The following is a 22,196-nucleotide window of genomic DNA, read 5'->3' as shown; positions in this document are numbered from 1 at the left end:
ATATCTATTACAGGGGATTTTGAGTTCATAAAAGAACTGATTTAAAGCTTTTGAGCACATATCTAAGTATGAGTAGCCTGACTGACTTCAATGCGACTCTTCCTGTGCAATAGTCCTTTGTTGAACCGGGGGGGGGCGTTGTCTAAGGTACAGGTGTTCAACCCTCAGCACGTGAGGCAGATCCAGTGGTACCACTCCCCTGCTATCACATTTCTGGACCTGTGGGGTCAGACAGCATGGCCCTGTGCACTGGAATGGGCATTCAGGGTGGCATGGGCCATGATACCAGTGTGGAGGGGCAGCACAGAGCCCCAGAGCCCAATCCCAGTGAGCAGGGCTGGGCAGAGGCAGTGTGCAGCCCCAGGTCCAAATCCTGGTTTATGAATGCTGGGCTGAGGTAGCACAGAGCCGTGGGGCCCAGTTTTGGCATCAGAGACCATTGGAGGCCAAGCTGGACAGAGATAATATGGAATTCAATTCTGCTGCAGGTGCCCAGTATGGCCCGCAGGCCAGCTTCAGTCCCCGCATCTGGCCCATGGAGACTGATCTAAGCCCCTTGAATAACTCTTTCTTTTGTGTGGTATTTTCCATTAGGGACTGCTTTGGGCCCATTCATTAATGGAAAACCAGTGAGGCTGAGACTGTACTCCTAATGGGCAGATACATGGCAAAATGTTATGCTTTCAGATAAGGTGGCTGGATTTTCATTGTCTTTCCAGCGCTCCATACAAATCAAGGAAGGCCAGCTCATTATCCTTTAAACAAACTATTTGTTAGAACCTCTTCCTGACTTGAAAATACTCTTCCTGCCCTTGCCATCTTTTTTTTTTTTTTGCTTCTCTGCCCTATTTCAGAAAGCAGAAAGGCAACTGGAGCAGGTGGGGATTCCCCAGGTAGCTGACATACAGCTGTCACTTCCTCCTATACAAACCTCCAACTGAAATAGAGCACACAGCCACCTCTGAAAGATGTTTCTCTAAACCCAAGATTCTCAATCAGGGTGCAAACATGGGTGCAAACATGATTTACAAAATAAATCCAGAGATTTCAAACTGGAATTTGTAGTGTTGAAAAGATTCTTATCTTTCCTAGTCTTTCTGACTTCTTTACAACCGAAGAATTGCTTTGTTATCTTTCTCTACTCCAAAAAAAGTGAAAATTAAAAAGCTCACATTTTCTGAGGGGCACCTTGCAGCTAATGAGGGGGCCTTTTGGTCTTGAAAGGTTGAGAACCACTGCTCTAAACTATAACAGCCTTAGACACTGCAGAGCTCTAATAAAGCTGAGACTCTGGGAAACTATATTTTTTCTTCTTTTTTATTGTGGCCTCCTAATATAGTACATTTGTTGCTACATTGCCAGATATTATCTTATTTGTCTAAGTGACATCTACACAGTTCTGAAGACTGGGCTTTCTTCATAGATTTGCAATCTTGATCCTGAATGGCTGTTTTTCAAAATTGCCTATTCTTGCGATTTTTAATGATTTTTTTTAAAACCCAAGCTCTCAGGATGAGGGTATTTGCAAGAGAATGCTCAGCTTTCATTTTCCAAAAATGGAGGGTTTCGCCCTTATGATTACAGAGAAAAACTTGAAAATGGGAAGCAAGTGCATTCTAAAGCCCCCAGTATTTATCATTTAAAAAAAAAAAACACTCACAATTTTTAAAGCTAAACTCATGACCATTAAGGGTCAGAAATATTGTTGGAAATACTGTGTGTGCAGCAGAGAACAATTTATCCTAGGAGCTACACAAACAGTAGCTTTTCAAAACTATTCTTTGGGACAGAGTGAAAGGTTTGAGAAAAAAGAGAGACAGAAACAATGTCTAGATGCCACTCTCTATCATAATATTTATAGTGGTAATGGGTATAGCTAAGGCTAATATATTTGACAGTGTTCCTTCAAATTACATTTGGCATTTTACAAAAATTATCCTAGTCAAATTAGTATCCTAACGAAAACAGTAACAAAATTATTTTAAAAATCACACCTAAAAGCTTAAGAAAAACTGCTGTGGACTTCAGTTCCATTATACTACATAGCGAATGGCATATGGTATTCCATTAAATAAATCCTTATTTCCTAATTAAATACAAACTATAACTCCAACACTAAAATAATATTCTAGAAAAATAATGTGTACAATTTTTTATTGCTTATTCACTATCCACTTTAATCTCCTCTCCACCCTGATGAAATTCTTAAATATTAAGTACATTTGCAGCAAAATAAGAGTTTAATTTTAATTGTTCTTGACCTCTCAGCTCCTTTGATGCATCTTCCTCATGAAGTTTATGGACAGTAACAACAATAAAGAAGAACTAGATTATAAACCGAATGGAATGTTACAATACGAGTCGGGTAATGTGACTGACTAATATCGGGCCCAATCCAAAACCTGTTGAAATCAATAAGATTTATATTTGCATAAAAGGCTATCTAAAGAGCTTTCACTGTATAAAAATGCCCTATATTCACCAATTACAAACTAAATCACCTAAAGCAAAGGTCCACAGCTTCCTCTCTGCCTTTTAATTTGCAGTTTATAACACCAGTAATGACCTGGGCACTTGTGATTAATGGTCTTCTGCTTTATCTCAGACAATTAACTCTTCTTCTTTCAAATGATCATTAGTTCCTACAAAATGTCAGGTGCTCAAATTGTTGTCTAAATGAATAGCAGCTTTTTTGCAATCACCTACAACAGTCTGTACCAAGTCTATCACAATACATGGGGCCTCTTAGGGGTGAGAAACTCAGCTAGAAAAGTATAAATAACAATGTGAACATCATCTCAGCCTGAACTGAACTCTGATGAAGAATCCTCTGCCCCCAGCCTCACTCAATGCTTTTTTTGTCTCCCCACTCTCCATCCTTAAAGTCCCCTATAGATAACCAGCTGCCTCAGTCTGGACTTGAAAATAGGGCTCTCCCCTTCCTCCCCGCCCCCAGCTGACTTTCTGTCAAAAAATGAAATCTTTTTAATTGCAAATGTTTTGTCAAAATATTGATATTGTCCATAGAGAGCAGAAACTTTGCAGATATTTTGTTTTGTTGAAAAAAAATCCTTCGAAAACAGCTCTGGCAGCAATTTTTTTGGTCAACCCTACTGAGAAATGCATATTTTCATATGGCAGCGATGCTGGGCCTAGCAGCGACTGAACACTACAGCTGGGAATTGAGATGAAAATGGGGTGAGGAAATGGCAGAAAAGAAGTAGGAAGGTCAGGTGGACAGTGCGGAATGGGAATGGGTGTCACCTGATTTAACCTGGAAATGGAAAGGAAATCACTGAGTAAAGGAGGAGAGGCTCAGGCTGAATGTGACTTGAAGAAGCAGAAATAGGGGAAAGATGAAAAAGAAGAAAGAAAAATGATGTAACGGAGCTGCTAAGAGTGAGAGAGATAGGAGAAAAGAGAAGGATGAAGGTTTCATTGGGCACGTCTACACTTGCATTAATGCACTGCTGTTACTGTGCATTAAGTTTAGTACCTCTAGTATGAGGTACTACATAAATGCGCAGTAGCTAGGGCTAAAGTGCAGTAGCAAACGGGGCATGGTTTCTTGTGGTGCTTAATGCATAGTAGACTAATAATTCTACTGAGCATTAGTGCATTAGCACAGTTTTTGCCATGAAGCGCTAATGTGCAGTAGAATTAGCCTATTGCGCATTAAGCATCACATGTAGATGTGTCCACTGTGTTTTGATATATTCGAGCCTGGGTGGGTTTCTTTAGATTGAGTCAAGTGTTATCAGGTCCATTACACGCTACCTTCCACTCAGTGTACAGAAAGGAACTGTTTTTGTCATTTTCCATCTTAAAGTATTTTTGTTTTCTTGTGAATGCTGCAGTTTAAGGTGCCAAAACAGGAAAAAAGGAAAAGGAAGAAGAACCATGCCCATTTTCTCTTCTTTAGTGTCATGCACTGGAGGTCCTTATTCTGCCAATGTTACTCACCTTCAGAAGTACCTTCCTCTGCAAGAACTTTCACTCTTTACAGGGTACAGAAGGCCAAAGTGGCAGAAGTAATTCAGAATTATATAGCTGTTGCAGCATATTTGTGTAACTGGCATTTTTTAAAACAGCCAGTAAGATATTTTAAGCCTAAACTGGTTATATAAAAGCTATCTTTGCTGTTTATAAGTTTTGCAAAAAGGTAATAATTTTATAAAGATTATGATACGTCTTTAATGACTGGACTATTGCATAGTTGTTGTTTTCATAAGAAAATACGGCTGGTTAGAAGTGGTTATTTTTATGTCCTGTTCTAAATGTCAAGAAAAACAATTTTTACATTTTTCAATTAAAAAATTAATTTTAGCGAAAATATTTGGTTTACTGACAAAAATGTTTAGTAAAATCTGTTTTTTTAGACCCAATTTTTTAATAAAAATAAATGGTGGAAAATTTCTGACCAACCCTACTAAACAACATGCTTTTTTGAGCAATCTGTACACAGTACAGAACCATTAATGTTCATATGAATGGTATCTGTTTCTTAGGTGTAAACATACAGTAAGTGCTTTTTTTTTTTTTTTTTTTTTTAACTATTGCATAGTTTTAAAGGGTATTCAAACACAGTGGTATTTTTAGTGCTTACACACACATGCACGCACACACTCACACACATACACACATATATATAAATAATAGTGTTTCTTAAAAATATGCTTAAAAATAACACCATATACTCAAGGCTATGGAAAATCACTTCCATCATAGATCACAGGTCGTTCAACAGTCAAGTGATAAAAGACTCTTTTTGAGATGAACCTGTACAAACAAAAGCAGAACAAGATCAGGTTAGTGAAACACAGGTACATCCCACACACAATAAGGGGTCAAATTCAACTGTCCTTATTCAGGCAAAATTTCCACTGGTTTTGCCCAAGGTAGGCAAGCTAGATTAGATCCAATAGGTTCAGCTCCTACAAGAAGATGATTCTGACTCTGTACTGGCTTGAAAGCAGTCACGAGTGACTGTCTCTTTGGTTTCTCTTCTCAGAGGTCAAGAAGACTGAAGCATGGAATGATGTTATAGAAATATGGAAAAGCTGCATTCATAAAAAATTAAATTGAGGCCACCTCAACCGATTTTTGACAATTGCTAAATGGTAAAATAATAGGAAGTCTAACCAATTCTACAAGCCACAAAGCCTTGTATATTTCAACCTTTATACTCCAAATGCACCTACCTAGAGAACGTATTGTCAAATATCAGCATGTAGACACCAGCATTTCTGACTTTCACTTGCCCTCTGATTGTTTCCTTATGAGAGTTACAGCGAGTCAGAGGAATAAGAACCTGGAGTTGGAAAAAAACCCAAACAAACTTTGCAATATATATTTTGCCTGCAGGAAAAGTTGTCTAGACTTACACCGCCCTAGAAGTGAGCGAGCGAGCAAGAGAGAGAGAGTATGTGTGTGTGTATGCATGCACCTATGGACAAATATGTTTGCCTTGATTGTGATTAACTTTTCCCACAAATAGGTGCTAAAATGGATTAGGCATTTTCCACTTTAACTTCAGTCATAAATTCAAATGAAGAAAGATAGGACTAAATTGTCATCTCACTTACATTGGTACAAACCCAGAGCAATTTTATCTGTGTCAATAGAGGGACACTGTGAAGCAAAGAATAGACAATATACTGAATTAATCCCACGTCTCAATTATCTTGAAATCCGAAAGAACTTATCATTTAAAAGTGGTGTCAGTTGAATGTTCCAGTCATATTTCTTCATTTAATTGAAAACTAGCCCCTTTTGTTGCTGGTGCATAGAAAACCAGGAAAACTTAGTTCAACTGAAAGCTTTTGTTTAAAGTCAGTTTGTATTTCTGAGCCTTTTGCTGGCAGTCACCATGTTGCTGAAAAGGGAACATATTTGTACAGGTAATACCACAGGAAGCCTTCTGTCTCAAACTCGTTATCATCCTATTTTAATCAAGCCCCATGAGACCTTTCATTGTCTAAGCAGGAAACTGAGAGACATAGTTAGCCATGTTAGTTTGCAGTCACATAGAAGGCTGGGTAGATTTGCAACATACAGAATATATCTGTCTCTATATGGTTAGCCTATGAGGTGCAAATCTACCCCACCTTCTAAGCAGGAAACTGCTAAGATGCTCCATTTACCATTCTCACAGCTTAAACCTGTAGTTTTCTTGTTTCACAATTGATAGTGTCAGCACCTGCAGGCAAACAGGCACAGCAATCTGGGCTAGATGCAATTCAGCACAGCAATCTGGGCCAGATGTTTAAGGCTAGGGACAGAAATTACACAAAAACTGGTATAAGTGACTGGAAAATGGTTCAAAACTATGACATAACAGAAATTCAGTGTATATAAATCACTTTCAAAATGCCCAAACTGGTTTAAGATAAACCTGGATGGATGTAAAATCAGACTTAACTGATTTAAGATAAATCAGTTTATTGAACTTCTGTCCCAGATCACCTCCAGATTCAAGTCCTCCAGCATCCCAGCATGCTTCGCACCTCCCCTGCTACCCTTGCCCCTTGCAGGGTGGATGGACTAGCTCTGGCCCAAACTCTCTGGTCCAGCTGAGCAGGGAGTTGTGTTCTAGCATCCCCTAGCTTCTGGTCTGGGCCACAGCAGGCATGTGGCTGCATTTCCCAAATCAAAAATGAATGCCTGTTCACTTGCTTATCAGTTTAATCTACGCAGTTTAGAGAAACATGCAAAGACTGAACCGATTCAGCCTGGGGCTTTTTGACTGTCTGTACTTAGCCTAAAAGTTTAAGGTGACCAACTTAATGGGGCTTAAGCAAACCTACAGGCATTAAGAAATCTAGCCTATAAGCACATGCTTAACTGGTGGAACTTCCATGGGACTTCGGCATGTTTTCATATAGATATTTAAGCAGTGTTTTTACAATGAGACAATAATCTTGTCATAACCATGTGAAATCCTACACAAGACAAGGCACAGTTAAGGTTTCATTTCATGTAGCTAGTCAAACTTAACCCCATGCCCCATCAAGTAAAGTTAATCTTAATTAGATGCACCAAGGTCAAGAATTACTATGGCTTGTCGCTGCGAGGATTTTACACTGTGACAGCTAATGTGAGTTAACTCTCATTATAACAAGACACCTATTTTTCACAGTGAAGACACAGACTTGGGCTTTCTCCTAACATGGGTAAAAACTACAACTGCCTTGTCGTCACTGAACTTTTAACATGGGCTAGTTAAACATACACCCTCATTCATAATGTAAAAGTGAGCACTGTGAATAAGGATTGCAGTGTGGGTCTCTGGGCTTGTTCCTACAAGAAGTTGGGCCTTCTGGCTCCGGTTCACCCTAATATTTAGGGTGTGAATAGTGCCATCAACTAATCAGTTTTACAAATCATTGCCTTTTGTTCCAGGCCTTGCAGGATTCAAGGCCTATGTTATTTACAAGTACATCTATTAAGAGATAGATATTAAGGAAAAAATGAGATAAACCCAAAAGAGAACTGAAAGTTTGACCTAATGGAACTAATTCTTCATCTTAGTGACAATGTACTTATTTTAAATACTAACATTAGGATGTATAATGCCATTCAGTGCAATGACAACCTATTTCTTCTGTTTCTCTTCTCAGAGATCAAGAGAACATGTCTTGCTGGGCAACATTAAGTAATTAAAGGGTACCTTTACAGGAGCAGTATAATAAGACTTTGGACAAGGAAAGCTTCTCTTGATGAGACAGCCTGAGACTTTTATACAGGCTACTACAGTGATGTAACAACACATACCACTTTCTGAAGCCGTTAAAAGCTGTAGTCAGCCAATCAGTCTCACAGCACAATTCCACAGTTATCTCGGAGAGGGGTAAAAAACTCATCATCAAATAATTGCCTTACTTTGCACTGATCCAATGTTGCCTCTTCTGATTCTTGGTAAATGACACTGAATGAGATGCTTTTTGGGTCTGAAGAAAACAGCCAGCTTATTGTCAGGCCAGTCTCTTTAACGGTGATGGGAATGATGCTGTAGGTGCTAGACTTAATGAACAGCTCTCTATTGTCTTCTCCAAAATTTGCTATCTCTTCCACTGTAATGGGTAATTTTATCCTGTGGGGGGAACCAAAACAAAACAAAAAAATTAGTAACCTGAAGGGTCAAATTTGATTGCGAAGATGGTGTGAATAATATACAGCAACTGTTTATTTTCCTTTTCTTGATCAAGATTCCTCAGTGTCTTAGAGGTGTATCAACAGGACACAGTAATCCAACCTTGGATGAAAGCAAGAACCTTAAATCAGATCACAATCCCATGCTTTGTTTCAATCCCACAATCCCTAGCTTTGTTTCAATCACTCACTTATTCCAGAACAGTAAAAAGTAACACTGACTGGTACAGAGACCTAAAAATAGGTTTTCGTAGTAAGCTAGTGCCCAATTTAAAGTATATCTATACCTTTTTGGAGGTGCTCTTGAGACCACCACTGAGAGGCATGGACACACTCTCCCATTCCACCTCTATCAAACACAGAAGTGCGGGGTATTTGTACACATGCTTGCGTTGCAGCACTGGGCACTTTTAAAAGCACCCGGTGCTGTGGCACATGCATTTGTATAAATGGCGAAATGTGGATCAGTGCTGAGAAAATGGCGGCAGCATGCTTTTAAACTAAAACACACCAAAGGTGTTTTAGTTCAAAAGGGGATGGCTACCATTTTCTCAACCTTGATGAGCATTTTGCCATTATACAAATGCATGCAATGTCTGCTCCGACGTGCTGGATTTCCGACGTGTTGGAGCAGGCAAAGGTACGTGTATAAATGCCCGAGGAGACTTAGCTAGCCTGGGGGGTGCTCTACCTTCCCCACTGGCCTTCTTGAACTCTCTGTCTTTGGTAGACTTGGGAGTGGCAGTGGAGGGTGACCTCAGTGTAGCTTCATCACTTCATTTATGGTGGGAGCAGGTGGGCTCTGCTTTTTGGCAGGCATCCCAAACACACTAGGGAAGTGGTATAGACATGCCTGTAAAGCAGGGGTGGGCAAAATGTGGCCCACAAGTCAGATGCAGCCCACAAGGCCATTCTATACAGCCCGCAGGGCCCCTAAAAAATTTAGAAAATTAATATATATCTGCCCCTGACTGCCTGTCATGCGACCCTCAATGGCTTGCTGAAACTCAGTAAGCGGCCCTCCGCCTGAAATAATTGCCCGCCCCTCTGTAAAATTTGTAACAAAAATGCCCTGACAAAGAAGACTCTGCTGCCCTCTGCTGCCTTTTTTAGGAAGAAACATCCTTCATATTGAGAAATTAGCACTGAGGGAATGGACAAATTTACTGCCCTAGGTAGATGTGAGCAGCAGTTCTATTCATGTTGCACAGTGCTCCCTCTCCTGGGAGTTTTGGGGCACTTAACCTGAAGCCTCACACTATAAAAAATCATGCAGGCTGGATCCTGGGATTAAAACTTAATTTTCTCCAGGACCCTTTAATACTTTGGACAAACAATCTTACTGTAATGATATACTTCATGGTAACAGATTCTCATCTGGCAGTAAAATCAGGAGAAATTACCTCTGACCCAACAGAGACATAACTACTAGACTCTGTGCCCTGGGTGGCAGGGGCTGGGCCAGCTGCAGCTGGGGCAAGGCTGACAGCAGCAGTGGCTGCCTTTTTTGTGTCCCCTGCTGAGTGAGTGTCAGGGCTGGTGCCCCAGTTGCCCATCCCTCATGTTACTGCAAATGAAAGAATTCTGTGATCCTAGTATTATGATAACCAGTAATAGGTAGGATTAGCAGGATTCCATTTTTATCAATAAATGGTGAGTTCACTTCTCCCACACAGATTGATGAAAAAATATGTCCACTGGTAATAATAGAAATGTATAGAAAGGGGACTGTAACAGGGAACCCTTACCCTTGTTACTGAACAGTGAAGGATGGAGGACAGAGGGTGGAGGGGTTAAAAAGGAAAATAATGGCAGCCTAATGACTCATCAATTAAACAATTAGCTGCTCGTTCACAGGTGCAGAAGTGGCCTGGAGGGAGGAAACAGGCTGCTTAAACAAACCCCTACCCAAGGGGAGGAGAGGGAAATGCTGCCTGGTCCCGTTAAACACATGATGCAAGGGTGGCTGCCACATCTCCCCGTGTTCGTCCTCCTCTTCTGATTCCTGCCCACCTGGCTCTTCCCGGATGATGAATGAACAGAATGATTTAAAGCAGGCATGATTTATTGATTTATGGATATTGACTTTTTATATTTTGACGTGATTTTATAAAGCTTTTAACAGTGTACTGTCGTTACTAACTTGTCTGCACCCACATCCGATTTTGCTCAATCCTGAAAATGTAAATAGCTAAAAATCAAAAGAAATGCTTAGAAATAAACAATGATTTTAGCTGTCAAAATTATAAAAAAAAATAAAAATTGAATTCTGCCAAGCCTAGCAATAGGTCACTGGCTGCCAACTACAGAAAACAGTTGCAGACTCATACCACAAATTACAATGGTGTTATTTCCTATTCTGAATATGGGGAAGCCTGTGGTTTCTCAGTCACGACTGTGTGGTATCTAGTGCCAATTGCTGAATTTTAACAAGTGTAACCAGGGTAAGCTGAACACTGCATTTTTAGCCTTAGTTCAACTTTACTGGTAATGTTAGTACTTACACTCTAGATTAGTAGTGCCCAAGCTTTTTGCCCTGTGGGCTGGATGGGCAGTGCCAGGTTCGTCTGTCGGCTGCATCCAGAAGGTGGGCCAAATGCAGCATATGGGGCAGGCAAGGCCCAATCCAGCAAGCAAGGCAGGCATGGCCGGGGTTTGATCCAGTTGTGTGACAATGGCCCAGGCCTAGCCTGATCCAGCCACATGGCAACAACCCAACCTGGGTCTGATCCGGCTGCATCAGCCTAGGCTTGATGCGGCCATGTGGCAATGGCCCCGGCTGTTGCGGCACAGGGATTGGAAATTTGGATGCAGGGGACGGTTGGCAGTGTTATTGGTCACTACTCCCTTGCCACCAAATTTTCCGACCCATGAGGAGTCCAGGGGACTGGATGCCATGGCTCCACGGGCCAAGAGTAGAGCACCCCTTGCTCTAGATGAAACAACTACCTAACTTTCCCAACCACTCGTTAATTTTAAGCAGCAGTCAACCTCTGTTGCCTGGTAGCAACAAGGGCCCTGCACAGACCAAATCATTTGACTGTCATTCAACTCATAGTTTAGCCAACTTTTCTATATAGACTGCCACAGGTAAGTTCCAAGATCCTGAGTTTTGTGCATACAAACCCTATTATCAGCAGGGCATCAAAGTAGCATAACTGCATGCAAAAACTTGAGTAGTCAGTATGTTGCTGAGGGTGTGTGTTTGTGTGTGGGGGGCGGAGGGGGGTGGGTTGTGCACACACACATAAAATTGGGCTGAGACTCAACTGAAAGTTCAGCCCATACTGTGATATGTGCAGACTAAAAAGGATAAAAGACATTGACTGCAACAGCTATGCCAGCATCATTTTAGGTAAGTAGATGAGATGGAAAATAAACCCCTTCCCCCACCAAACAAAACACACTAATGCAACACTCTCTCCACCCTCCTCTACTGGAACCCTGGACACCTACCCCAGGACTGCAGTAATAATGGTAAATCAGTTGGGCAGACAGGATAGCAAGCTGATTCTCTCTTTTTTTTACCTCCCAGGTGCACCTGAGCATTGCAAAATCAGAATCGGACAACCGAGCTGACTACTACTTCATTATTTAACTATTATATTTCTCCATAGGCCAAATTCAGCTGTCAGATACAGATCAGTTAAGTCACACTGAGGGCAATGAGCCTTGTGCTCAAATGTCCCAGATCTGATTTTACCTTTATTTTTTTAAAACAGGTAGTAACAAGTTACTCTGCTTACATCAGTTCTCCTGACTTCAGCAAGCATGTCTCAGCATCTTGGGCCATTTGCAATTCTTCTGATTCATCAAAGGTCGATGAATTATACGTTCTGTTTCTATGGCAGGAAAGAAAAACACTGTTATTTAATAATCTCTGAAATAATATAAAGCAAAGAGAAGCAATCACAGCTACGCCTTAAATGCCTGTATCCCTCCAAAAGTTTTAAGAAATGCCCTGAGGCCAAATTCAATTATATGTATTCTTTGCATTTTAGTAGCACTCAGAAATCCCAACCCAGACTCCAACCCCATCATGCTAACCACTGTACAGCCATATAGCCTGAAACAGTTCCTGCCTCACAGAACCTGCTATCTAAGTGGAAAAGAAAAGCAAATGGTAAGAGAAAGGGAGCTAGTACCATATTTCAGGGAAAAGATGGAGGCACAGAAATCATCTGATAAACCTAGAAACTGTTCTCTGATATAAGTCCTATCTGAATGCCTCAACCATGAGACCTCTCCCTTCAGAGATAGTATTGAACCTCGCAGAGAGGGGTAACGCACTGAGTTGCCCGATTCTATGGAAGTCAAATGATAAGTAGAGTAAAATGAAGTGAAGGGAGTTATTGTAGGCCAGGGGCGGGCAAAATGTGGCCTGGGGGCCGGATGTGGCCCGCCAGGCCATACTATCTGGCCCGCAGGGCCCCTAAAAAATTTAGAAAATTAATATTCATCTGCCTCTGGCTGCCTGTCATGTGGCTCTCATGGCTTGCCAAACCTCAGTAAGCAGCCCTCCACCTGAAATAATTGCCCGTCCCTGCTGTAGGCTGAGACTTTCACCCACTGTCTGCAAACGTCTACACAAGACTTAGTACAATAATAAGTATGGTAAGGCCTCTAAGGCAGGGGCAGGCACATATTTTGGGCAGAGGGCTACTTACTGAGTTTTGGCAAGCCATTGAGGGCCACATGACAGGCAGCCAGGAGCAGATAAATATTAATTTTCTAAATTTTTTAGGGGCCCCGTGAATCGGAAAGAGGAGTCTGGCAGGCTGCATTTTGCCCATCCCTGCTCTAAGGGCATGTTTATAACATATCAATGGAATGTCATAGGTCCCACATAGCTTAAGATTTAGTGGTAGACATTAGGGCTGTGTGACGTTTTGGTCCTTGATTCGATTCGGCCAAGACTCAGCCTAACTCAGTGGCTGAATCTCCAAATCTGAATTGAATCAAAGGACACTTTAATCTCTTTGAATTGAATCGGAACCCCTAGAATCGATTCAGAAAGATTCAGCGATTTGGACATAGACACAGCTTTAAATGTGGAGTGCATCAAATCTTCAGATTCGGATTCGGCACAGTGATCCAAATCAACGAATTGAATCACTGTCCCTGATTTGGATTGAATCCAAATCGAACATGGCCCGTTTTGCACATCCCTAGTAGACATGGGGTTTATCAGTGTACAGACAAATCTCTACTGATACCAGTTCAGTTCCTCCTGCTGTCCTTGTATCACAGTTTTCCTTTTCCAATTAAAGACTTGGTCATGAAAACATTCAATTGTGTAGTTAGTTAGCTTATGTTTGCCTCATGTTTTGAAGATGAAGGGAACTATCGCTGTGTGGCAACAGATCCTCTGCTTTCATCATACATGCTGGAGTAATACGTAAGTTTTATGGCTGAGGCTTGAAGGAAGGCAGGGTGCTTATGGGAAAAATCAGATTGAAAAAGCTGTCTCTCTATACAGCACATACCCCTCTGAAAGATATGGAAGTTGGAACACACACAGACCAGTTCCTGCTATACACAGAAGCATTTAGCTTGCCTTTGTTCCATGTGAGATATGGCAGCAAAACAGGGCCAGCTAGGCTGACATACTTCTGGAAAAGTTGCATTACAGATTTTCATATGTATGAAACTAACAGGGCTCTTTAGAAATCCAACTGCAAACTAAAATCATTTAACAGAGCATGATGTTTGCAAGATGTTTTTCTTGAACACAACAAAGGAATTGTACAGCAAGGATTTAGACCTTTCTGGGATGTTCTATAAACCAATTCCAAAACTCCTGGAAAAGTTGTATTAAATTCTATAGGACTTTACTATAGGGGTAATGCTGGGAGCAGGGTAAAGTTTAGGAGTAAGAAAGCTGCTCAATGTAATATTCTCATACCTGCCCTCTCCCCTACACCTCCCTCCCCGAAAAAGGGCTCTGGTGGCTTGCAATTGAAACAAAGTCCATTACAACCCCCCCAAATAGTAAGTGAAAAACCAGTTTTCCATACCCCACCGACTAAAAGCCTGCCTAAATAAGAAGTTCTTATAATGTTTCTGGAAGATGTCTAGATCTGGGCTCTGATGGGCCTTGAGGGGAAGGAGATTCAAAGCAGAGTAGCAACTGCTGAGAATGACCTCTCATGTGTTTTCACTAAACTAAAATGAACAAGAGAACAAAACAAATTAAAAGGCAACTAGAATATCAAACTAAAACAGAATCCCCCTAAACAATATCTCTACCTAGTTTTATTTGCTAAATGCCTGCCCAAACAGAAAGGCCTTACAGAGCTTCTGAATCATATTTGTGATTGGGCTCTGATAGGCCTCAAGAGGGAAGTTGCTGAGGAGCAACAATGGAGAATGACCCCCCCATGCATTGTTGCCAGGTGGACTTGGCATAGTGATGGTACTTGCAGGAGGTTGTTCTTGGCTGACCTTAGGGATTTCAATGGACCATAAGGGAGAAGGCAGTTTCTTCAGCATGTAAGGCCCAGACCATTTAGACTTTAGGTTATGAAAGTGTGGATGAGTCTGAAATCTGAAAGAAAAGGTCACAGCCTTCTCACCAGATGGAGCTGGTGATGGGTGCTCCTAGCCACTGCCACAACTTGAGAATCCAGGTGCAGCAAAGGATCCAAGAGTACCCTAAGAGACTGCAAACCTGAGTGGCAAGGGGAGGCAGAACCTGACAAATGATGTGTCTTTCTCCACCCTAAGTCATGAGGTCTGCCAACCACCACCTGTCTATTTCAACCTGTGTTTGGTTTCGATTCAGCTTCAACTGGTTCATCTATACCCAATCCCCAGTTGCAGACAGGAACTTGGTAAGGATTGAGACTGCAGGTCCTGGGTTGGATGAAAGGGAGCAAGATAGCTGGTTGTGATCATCATCATCAGCATACTGATGGCACCGCACTCCAAACTGTTGTACAGTCTTGCCCCATGCCCTCAGATACATATTGAACAAGAAGGGCAACAGGACAGAGCCCTGGGCGACCCCACAGGTAAGGTCCCAAGGAGATGACAGGCACTTTTCTGTCATCACCCTCTAGGATCTCCCTGCTAGGAAAGAGTGGAATCAATTAAGACTAGCCCCGTGAACACCCACCAGATCACACAAATGTGTTATCAGCACTTCTTGGTCAACTATATCAAAGATTGCTGAAAGATCTACTTGGATTAACAGAGTACAGTTTCCTCTGTTGATCTCCGAGTTATACTAGGGGGAAGATTGTAAAGTCAGAAATGCAATCTTCATACTATACCCAGGATGAAAGCTAGATAGATAGGGGTCAAGGAATCTGATTGCAGACAGATATCACCTGTAAGCTGTCAGGCAATTTCCTATTCAATGATCTCCCTCAGAAAGGTTGGAAATGAAGCAGTAGCTAGCTGGCAGAGATCAGTGTCAAAAGGCAGTTTGTTACCAGGGGCTTGACAACTGTCGAATTAAAAATCTTTGGCACCCTTCCCTCCCAAAGGGAGGCACTAACAACCCCCACCAGCAGTGGCCTCAACCTCTCAAGGCTGGCTTTTACAAGCCAGTATGGGCACAGATGCAGTTCACAGCTGGTCACCCACACTCTACCAACAACATCCTATGCATCAGTAGCCAAAAGCAATAGAAACTGATCCATATAAACCAGACAAGACTGAGCTTCCGCAATCCCAAACTCAGATTCTTCAGCTGAACTGGTGGCCCCCAAGCCACAATTTTGTCTGCGAGGCTAGTGGCAAACTCATCACAGCGGACTGTGGATGACTGAATTTATGGATGGGGACTGGAAAGATTTACCAGGTTGTTCACCACCCAGAACAGTTGTGCCAAACAGCACTTTGCAGACACAATGGCAGAAGAGAAGAAAAGCTTCTTTGCTACCACCACTTGGTGCACTTGGCTTTGGAATGGGATGGCAGCCAACTTCCTAAACTTCTGCTTCAGTCAATGTCAAGGAAATAACCTGATATCTTACACCCTATATTAGACACAATGGGTGCATCTACATGTGCGCTTTACTGTGGAGTTGACTAATTAGCTCCACGGTAATGTGTTACTGTCTATACATATGCCAATATTAGGGAGCAGTAAATTAACTCCACCATAGGATAGTACTGTCACAGACAGTATTACTATCATAGACATAGTACTATCCTATGGCGAAATAATTTACTCTGCCAAAACACACATGTAGATGGTGACCAGGGCTGGCTGGGGCATGACGGTGCAAAAGTGAGGGCGCTGCCTCCTGCCTAGCCCTGCACTGTACCACCTGCATGCCCCACACAGCCCCTATGCTGCCCGATGCCACCACCCCTGGGCCCCCTGCCATCCCAGGGTTGCTCTGTCCCGGCTCAGACTGCTGCAGTCCCAGGTATATGTATAAATGCTGCACCCAGAAGCAGCTAGCTCCCACACAGTTTACTGCATTGCACTAATAGCACATGTAGATGCACCCAGCAGAGTTTAAGCCCTTAGGCAAATTCTCACCTTTTTTGCAGAGCTGTTCTTCCCTTTTACTCAAATAAGTTGATAGTCAAAATTCAAGACTAACAGCTCCAGTGGACTTACTCTCCACTGGAGCTACTTTTTTATACCAGGGAAAAGTTGGTCCCTCTGCCCCCTCAGCACCCAGGACAAGCAGCTGCCATAGGACTGCAGCCACTGGTAAGTTTGCAACTGAGGGAGTATACCTCAGCACATGTTGATACTTTAATATTTCAGGGTAACTTTCCTATTTCTTATATTTGCATTCCAGGAACCTGGCACACGGTGGACACTGTGTGCCAGACCTGTTGCCTGGGATACGCTGCATCCCAGGTCATATATCGGTAATTTCAAAAAACTCTCACCAGAGACTTTGTAGCCAGTAGGGGGGAAGTGAAACAGGTGGTTTTGGGAGTATGGGCCAAAACCCCTTCTTCTTCTTTCTTTTCCTGCAGGCCTCTTAGAGGATTAGAGATACAGCAGAAGGATGAAGAAGAAAGTGAATCAGAAGATAGAAGATAGACACAGATATAGAATAGAGTTAGAAACATTACAGATAGAATAGACTAGAACAGATTCGACTGATTTGGATCACTGTCCCTGATTTGATTCGGCCGAATCCAAATCTGAAGATTCAATGCTGATTTGGAGAATCAGCAATTTGGTCATAGACACAGCTTTAAAAGTTTTTTCTACATTCCCTGAAGTAGCAGACACGGCTTGTGATCGCTGTGATGTTGGGGCACATGGAGTGGCGAACCTGGAAATGAACTGAAGTACTTCTGGTCCACTTCTGAATCTGCCAAGAAGTGCGCTGGGGGGGGCCCCCTGTGCCTCCCTGGCCCAGCGATCAGCTGCACAGGGACCCCGATTGCCCCCCACCCCAGACCCAGGAGGCACCAGTCACTGAGCTGTGGGGGTGGGGGTGCAGCCCCCCCCGCACACTCCCTGGTAGACCGGCCCACTTCCGGGTCTGCTGAGCATGCTGGGGAGCCCCCTATGCTTCTGTGGGACACTCCATGTGTCCCAGCACTGCAGCACTCACGAGCCCCTGCTACCTAGAGGTATGTAGAAAAAACATTTAAAGCTGTGTCTACGTCCGAATCTCCGACTCTTTCCAAATCTCTCCAAGTTGATTCGGAGGGTTCCAATTTGGTGTGGAGAAATTAGAGCATCTTCTGATTTGATTCGAATTCGGAAATTTGGCCACCAAATTGGGCCAAATCTCTGCTGAATCAATCAGGGACTGAAGCTTCACACAGCCCTAGTAAACAGATGTATAAATAGATATGTAAATAGAGTAGAATAGAGATGGATAGCAGATATGCAGATATGAAGATAATGTAGAATACATCTAGAAATAGATACGTAAATAGATTAGAGATCGTAATAGAGTATAAATAGTATGAATAGTATATAGTATAAATAGTGTGAACATGAATACAATACAGTTAATATATGTTTTAGTAGTTATTTATTTTTTATAGCACTTTATTTATTTACTTTTTTATTTAAGCATAAAATGAAAACTGCTGTATTTTTACATTTCTTTTTAACTTTTTATACTGTAAATTTATTTTTATACATACTGTATTTTTATACTGTGTTTTTATAATGGCTGCAGGGTTTTATTTTTAATACATCATATACATTTTATGGAAAAGTTGTTTAAAACTTGAAATAAAGGTTAAAATTCATACAGTTCTTTCCAGATGTGGTGTTTTTTTGTCATAAGTGGATAGGCATTGGAGTCCATGTGATTTGGGGGCTTGGGGGTGGGTGGGGGAGGTGATGACCACAGCTTAGTGTGGGGATCCCTGATTTTAGGTGTGGGGGGACCTTTCAGGGCCATTTCAGGAGTAAGGGAGGGAATCAGTGGTTTAAATGTGCCCCCTGCTATAATTCAGTACTGAAGACAGCAGCAGGATGGCTTGGTGTGCAGCTCCCCCTGCTGGAATTTACTGGGAATTGCACACCAGGCTTAATTTGTTGTAAAGGCTATCACCTGCAAACAATGACACAATGCTTTAAAATAAACCATTTTAAATTTAATAAACCATTTTCATTAAATGAGGATTAAATTACATCATGTGTACAAGCACCCATTCACTTTATAAGAGTTTCCTGAATTTAACTTAAGAAACATTTTAGTTCTGTGTTCACACTTAACCTCACTAGGTGGCAGTGTTTGTTATCAGCTCCATAAAATTGGCTGAACAAAGTTAGGTCTTCCCTTCACAGGTCAGCAGTATTTCTCTGCCTGCCCATTTGCAATATGATTGCTTTTGAACATCACAATCACAGAATCACAGAAAATGGGCCTGAAAAGCACCTTGAAAGGAGATCTAGTCCATGTTCCTGCCTTACTTAATGCATTCTAGTGGTGCTTGCATTGAATCCTGGGGATCAAATGGGAGGACTGCTGGACTAGTGCTAACATCCTCCATGAAGCTGCGTCAACCAGCATCAAAGCCTTGCTCTTGAGAACTCAACTCTGATAGACAGGCCACTGCGTCTAGATGTCCAAGAACTGCCTCCCTCACCAGATTCTCTTCTCCCAGCTCTCTGTTGGCCAATGTTCAAAGGATGGCCAAAGGAAACAGGTACAAAGACATGCTCAAGGCTGCCCGTAAGCATGGAGGCATTAACACGAACGGCTGGGAGTAGCAAGCTGCTGAATGTTCGGCATGGCACCACCTGATCCACCAAGGCATGCTCAACTTTTAGGCCCAGTGACTCGATACTGAGATGGAACAGTGGCAGTGGAGGAAGGAGAAGGAGACCAACCCAGGGCTGTGAATCCCACTCCTCCATGCAACAACTGCCAAAGAATGTGTGCATCCAGAATTGGGCTCCTTAGTTACCTGAGGACCCATCAAGCTTGACTGACATCATCCCTGACTTTGAGGGACTGCCAACAAATACATTCTTGACAAATGCTTGTGCTACCTGCTTTTAAACACCTTCAGTAAAGGAAATTCCACTGCTTCCCTATGTTCACATGATTGCCAGTGTTTATGGTTACAAAGATTTCCCAATGTTCAGCGGAAATCTCTCATGTCACAATATACGTCCATTTACTTTTCCTAACCCAAGTAAATGTGAAGAACCACTTATAAATTTCCTCTTTCCAGTTATCTTTAGCATACTTGATGTCTGTTTTGATAAAAGTGTCAACATTGCAATTTTCAAAATATTGAACCAGCTTTAACCTCCAACAATGAGGTGTTACAAAGTTCTCAGAATAAGGAACAAAAAAACTGCAGGAAGCTCACAATCCCAGGAAACATGCAATTTACAAGTCTAATCAAAACTAATCAAAACAGGTCAAATACGGAAAATGAAGTACTCATCATTAACTAACACAATCCATTTGCAAATGATAAAAAACTGAGAAATAGAAAAGAGAGCAGAAAATGTTGTGCTAATTATTTTGAACAATAATTCAATCTCAGAAAATCTATCCACTTCACTAGAACTAGCATTTGTGACCTGGACCATAACAGATATTTCCTGCAAGACCCGTTAAGAACACATAGAAAGCCACTTCAAAGTTTACACAACAGTCTCTTTTTTCACTACATCCCAGAAAAATCTACCTTAAAAAGCTTTACCCAGAAATAAAGATATAGCAAATCCACAAAGTGTTGCTTTGGGTGAAAAGAACAGGACAAGAAATATCATTGCCTAAAACACCTATAAATATGTGACTATCCGCTGTTCCAGACATCCTTTGAAAGAAGGGCGATTATATCCCATCAAGATACAACATCTTCTAGTAACTGACTATTTTCTCTTATTTCAAATTGGAAGGATAACACGCATGGAGGACAGAGAAAGAGGGTTAACCATCCAGCAACTCTCTCAGTTCCAGAGATGCCCTTTATCTCCCACATAAATTCTATCTAATTAGGTAGAGTCTTTGTATCTTAGGAAGCCATTTAAAGGTGCTTTCTATACAGTGTTTTAACTAGTTTAGATCTTTGTGGTTAATTACTTTTATTTTTAAGCCCTTGAATCAGACACAAGATGGACAGAGTTGTTGTTATTACCATTTATTAATTATTACTAGTATTAAAAATAATACGATTAATAATATAATGGTAACAATAACAATGTTTTACTTAGAATGTCGCTTTGGATTATATAGTTTAATGGGCTGAGTACTGTTTTTTTAAATGCTTTGCAAAAATCACTTGTTAAAATATATCAGCTATAATGTTAAAAATATATCAAGAATAAGTCAGACCAGATGAAGAATACCTTGCACTGAAAGCTTGTCTAGCCTTGTCCCATCCATCCAGTTGGTCCAATAAAAGATATAACCCACAAAAAATCTTGCTTCTCTCAAGAATAAATCATCATTTTCTTTTGAATAATGTATTTACACATACTTCTTTTATGACTAGTCACCAGTTGGAAAAAAGGAAACTACTTGCTTGAGTTTTATTGAACAAATGGGTCACATCTTCAGATTCAATAAATAATTCCAACTCCACTGACTTCAGTGAACCTGAGGCAATTTATCCCAGTTAGTGATCAGGTCCACTGTTTTCCATTTCAGTAGCAGGTAGTTCTCATAGTTTACGTATACTTCTACCTCTTTGCCAATAGCATATGTTAGAAATAGTTCGAAAAAAAGCTGAATCAAATGTTACCTTTGATTAAGCATTAACTTTTAAAAGACCTAGATTGAATAATTTAATATTAGATACCAGTGGATATGAAACATGATAGATATTGTTGAGAAAAGGTTTCTATTTGAATTTCTCCTGTTAGAAGCTTGCAGTGTCTTTGAAAAAAAATTGAACTATACTTTTTTAGGTGTGATACTAATCCAAGGACAAATGCACAATTGTGCAAGTGGGGTATTTTGCGGGGGTGGTTGCTATCAAAGTCTTTTGACCGGAAAAAAAGCTCATACTTAACACACACATGTGCATGTGTGTACCCTGCAAAGGAAAAAAAAATCACTTCCCTTGACACCACCAAAAACTTACAAAGCAAAACCCCAACTATTCAAATAATTTTAAAGATAACCTTTGAAGCCAATATTAACCCTTTTTTCTGGACGGATGAAATTAGTTACCAAGTTTATTTTCAGAATTATAACTTAAGTACCTCAACTAAAAGACTAAATAATGGAGAAATAGAGGATCTGGCCCACAGGCTACAGGTTGCCAACCCCTGATACAAGCCATATGGCATTGTGTTCTGAGAAGATGATTAGGCTACTTTTTTGTACAGGAGAAAAATGGAAAATAATGAACAATGCAGTTAGGGGATGAAAAATATATTTATATGAAAATCTGTAAAGCTTTCACAATTTGCATGCACCATGAAAAATGAATAGGGTTCCTCTGAATAACAGTGACTTAAGCCAGCTATTTGCACAAATTTTTTTTTCATTCAAATTTTTTATATTATTCTTGTTGGTAAGTGTACTTGTTTCAGGGCTACGCCCCCCTCTTGTGCCTTCAGCATTAACTACGCAGCCACATTTTCCAGCAGTTTCTTGAACATGAATTTTAGAAAGAACAGTCACATAAAA

The 22,196-nt window shown here is 41.2% G+C and overlaps 1 protein-coding gene across 2 annotated transcripts in view; it reads right to left on the bottom strand.

The window, feature by feature from the left end:
- Positions 1-4,504: 4,504 nt before the first annotated feature.
- Positions 4,505-22,196, bottom strand: part of FYCO1 (FYVE and coiled-coil domain containing 1) — an 82,138-nt gene continuing 64,446 nt past the window's right edge. For both annotated transcript variants that reach the window (XM_019508880.1, XM_019508878.1), the window contains exons 15-18: positions 11,898-11,993; positions 7,882-8,092; positions 5,202-5,311; positions 4,505-4,779 (exon numbers count right to left, since the gene is read on the bottom strand). In XM_019508880.1, coding sequence (XP_019364425.1) covers positions 4,704-4,779; positions 5,202-5,311; positions 7,882-8,092; positions 11,898-11,993 — 493 coding nt within the window. In that variant the 3' untranslated portion in view covers positions 4,505-4,703. The remainder of the gene's footprint in view (positions 4,780-5,201; positions 5,312-7,881; positions 8,093-11,897; positions 11,994-22,196) is intronic.

Source organism: Gavialis gangeticus, unplaced genomic scaffold, assembly GCF_001723915.1.
Source record: "Gavialis gangeticus isolate Ggan-Ray unplaced genomic scaffold, GavGan_comp1, whole genome shotgun sequence".
Taxonomy (NCBI): Eukaryota; Metazoa; Chordata; order Crocodylia; family Gavialidae; genus Gavialis; species Gavialis gangeticus.
The sequence above is the reverse complement of the archived record's forward strand: the minus strand, read 5'-3'. Positions and strand labels throughout refer to the sequence as shown.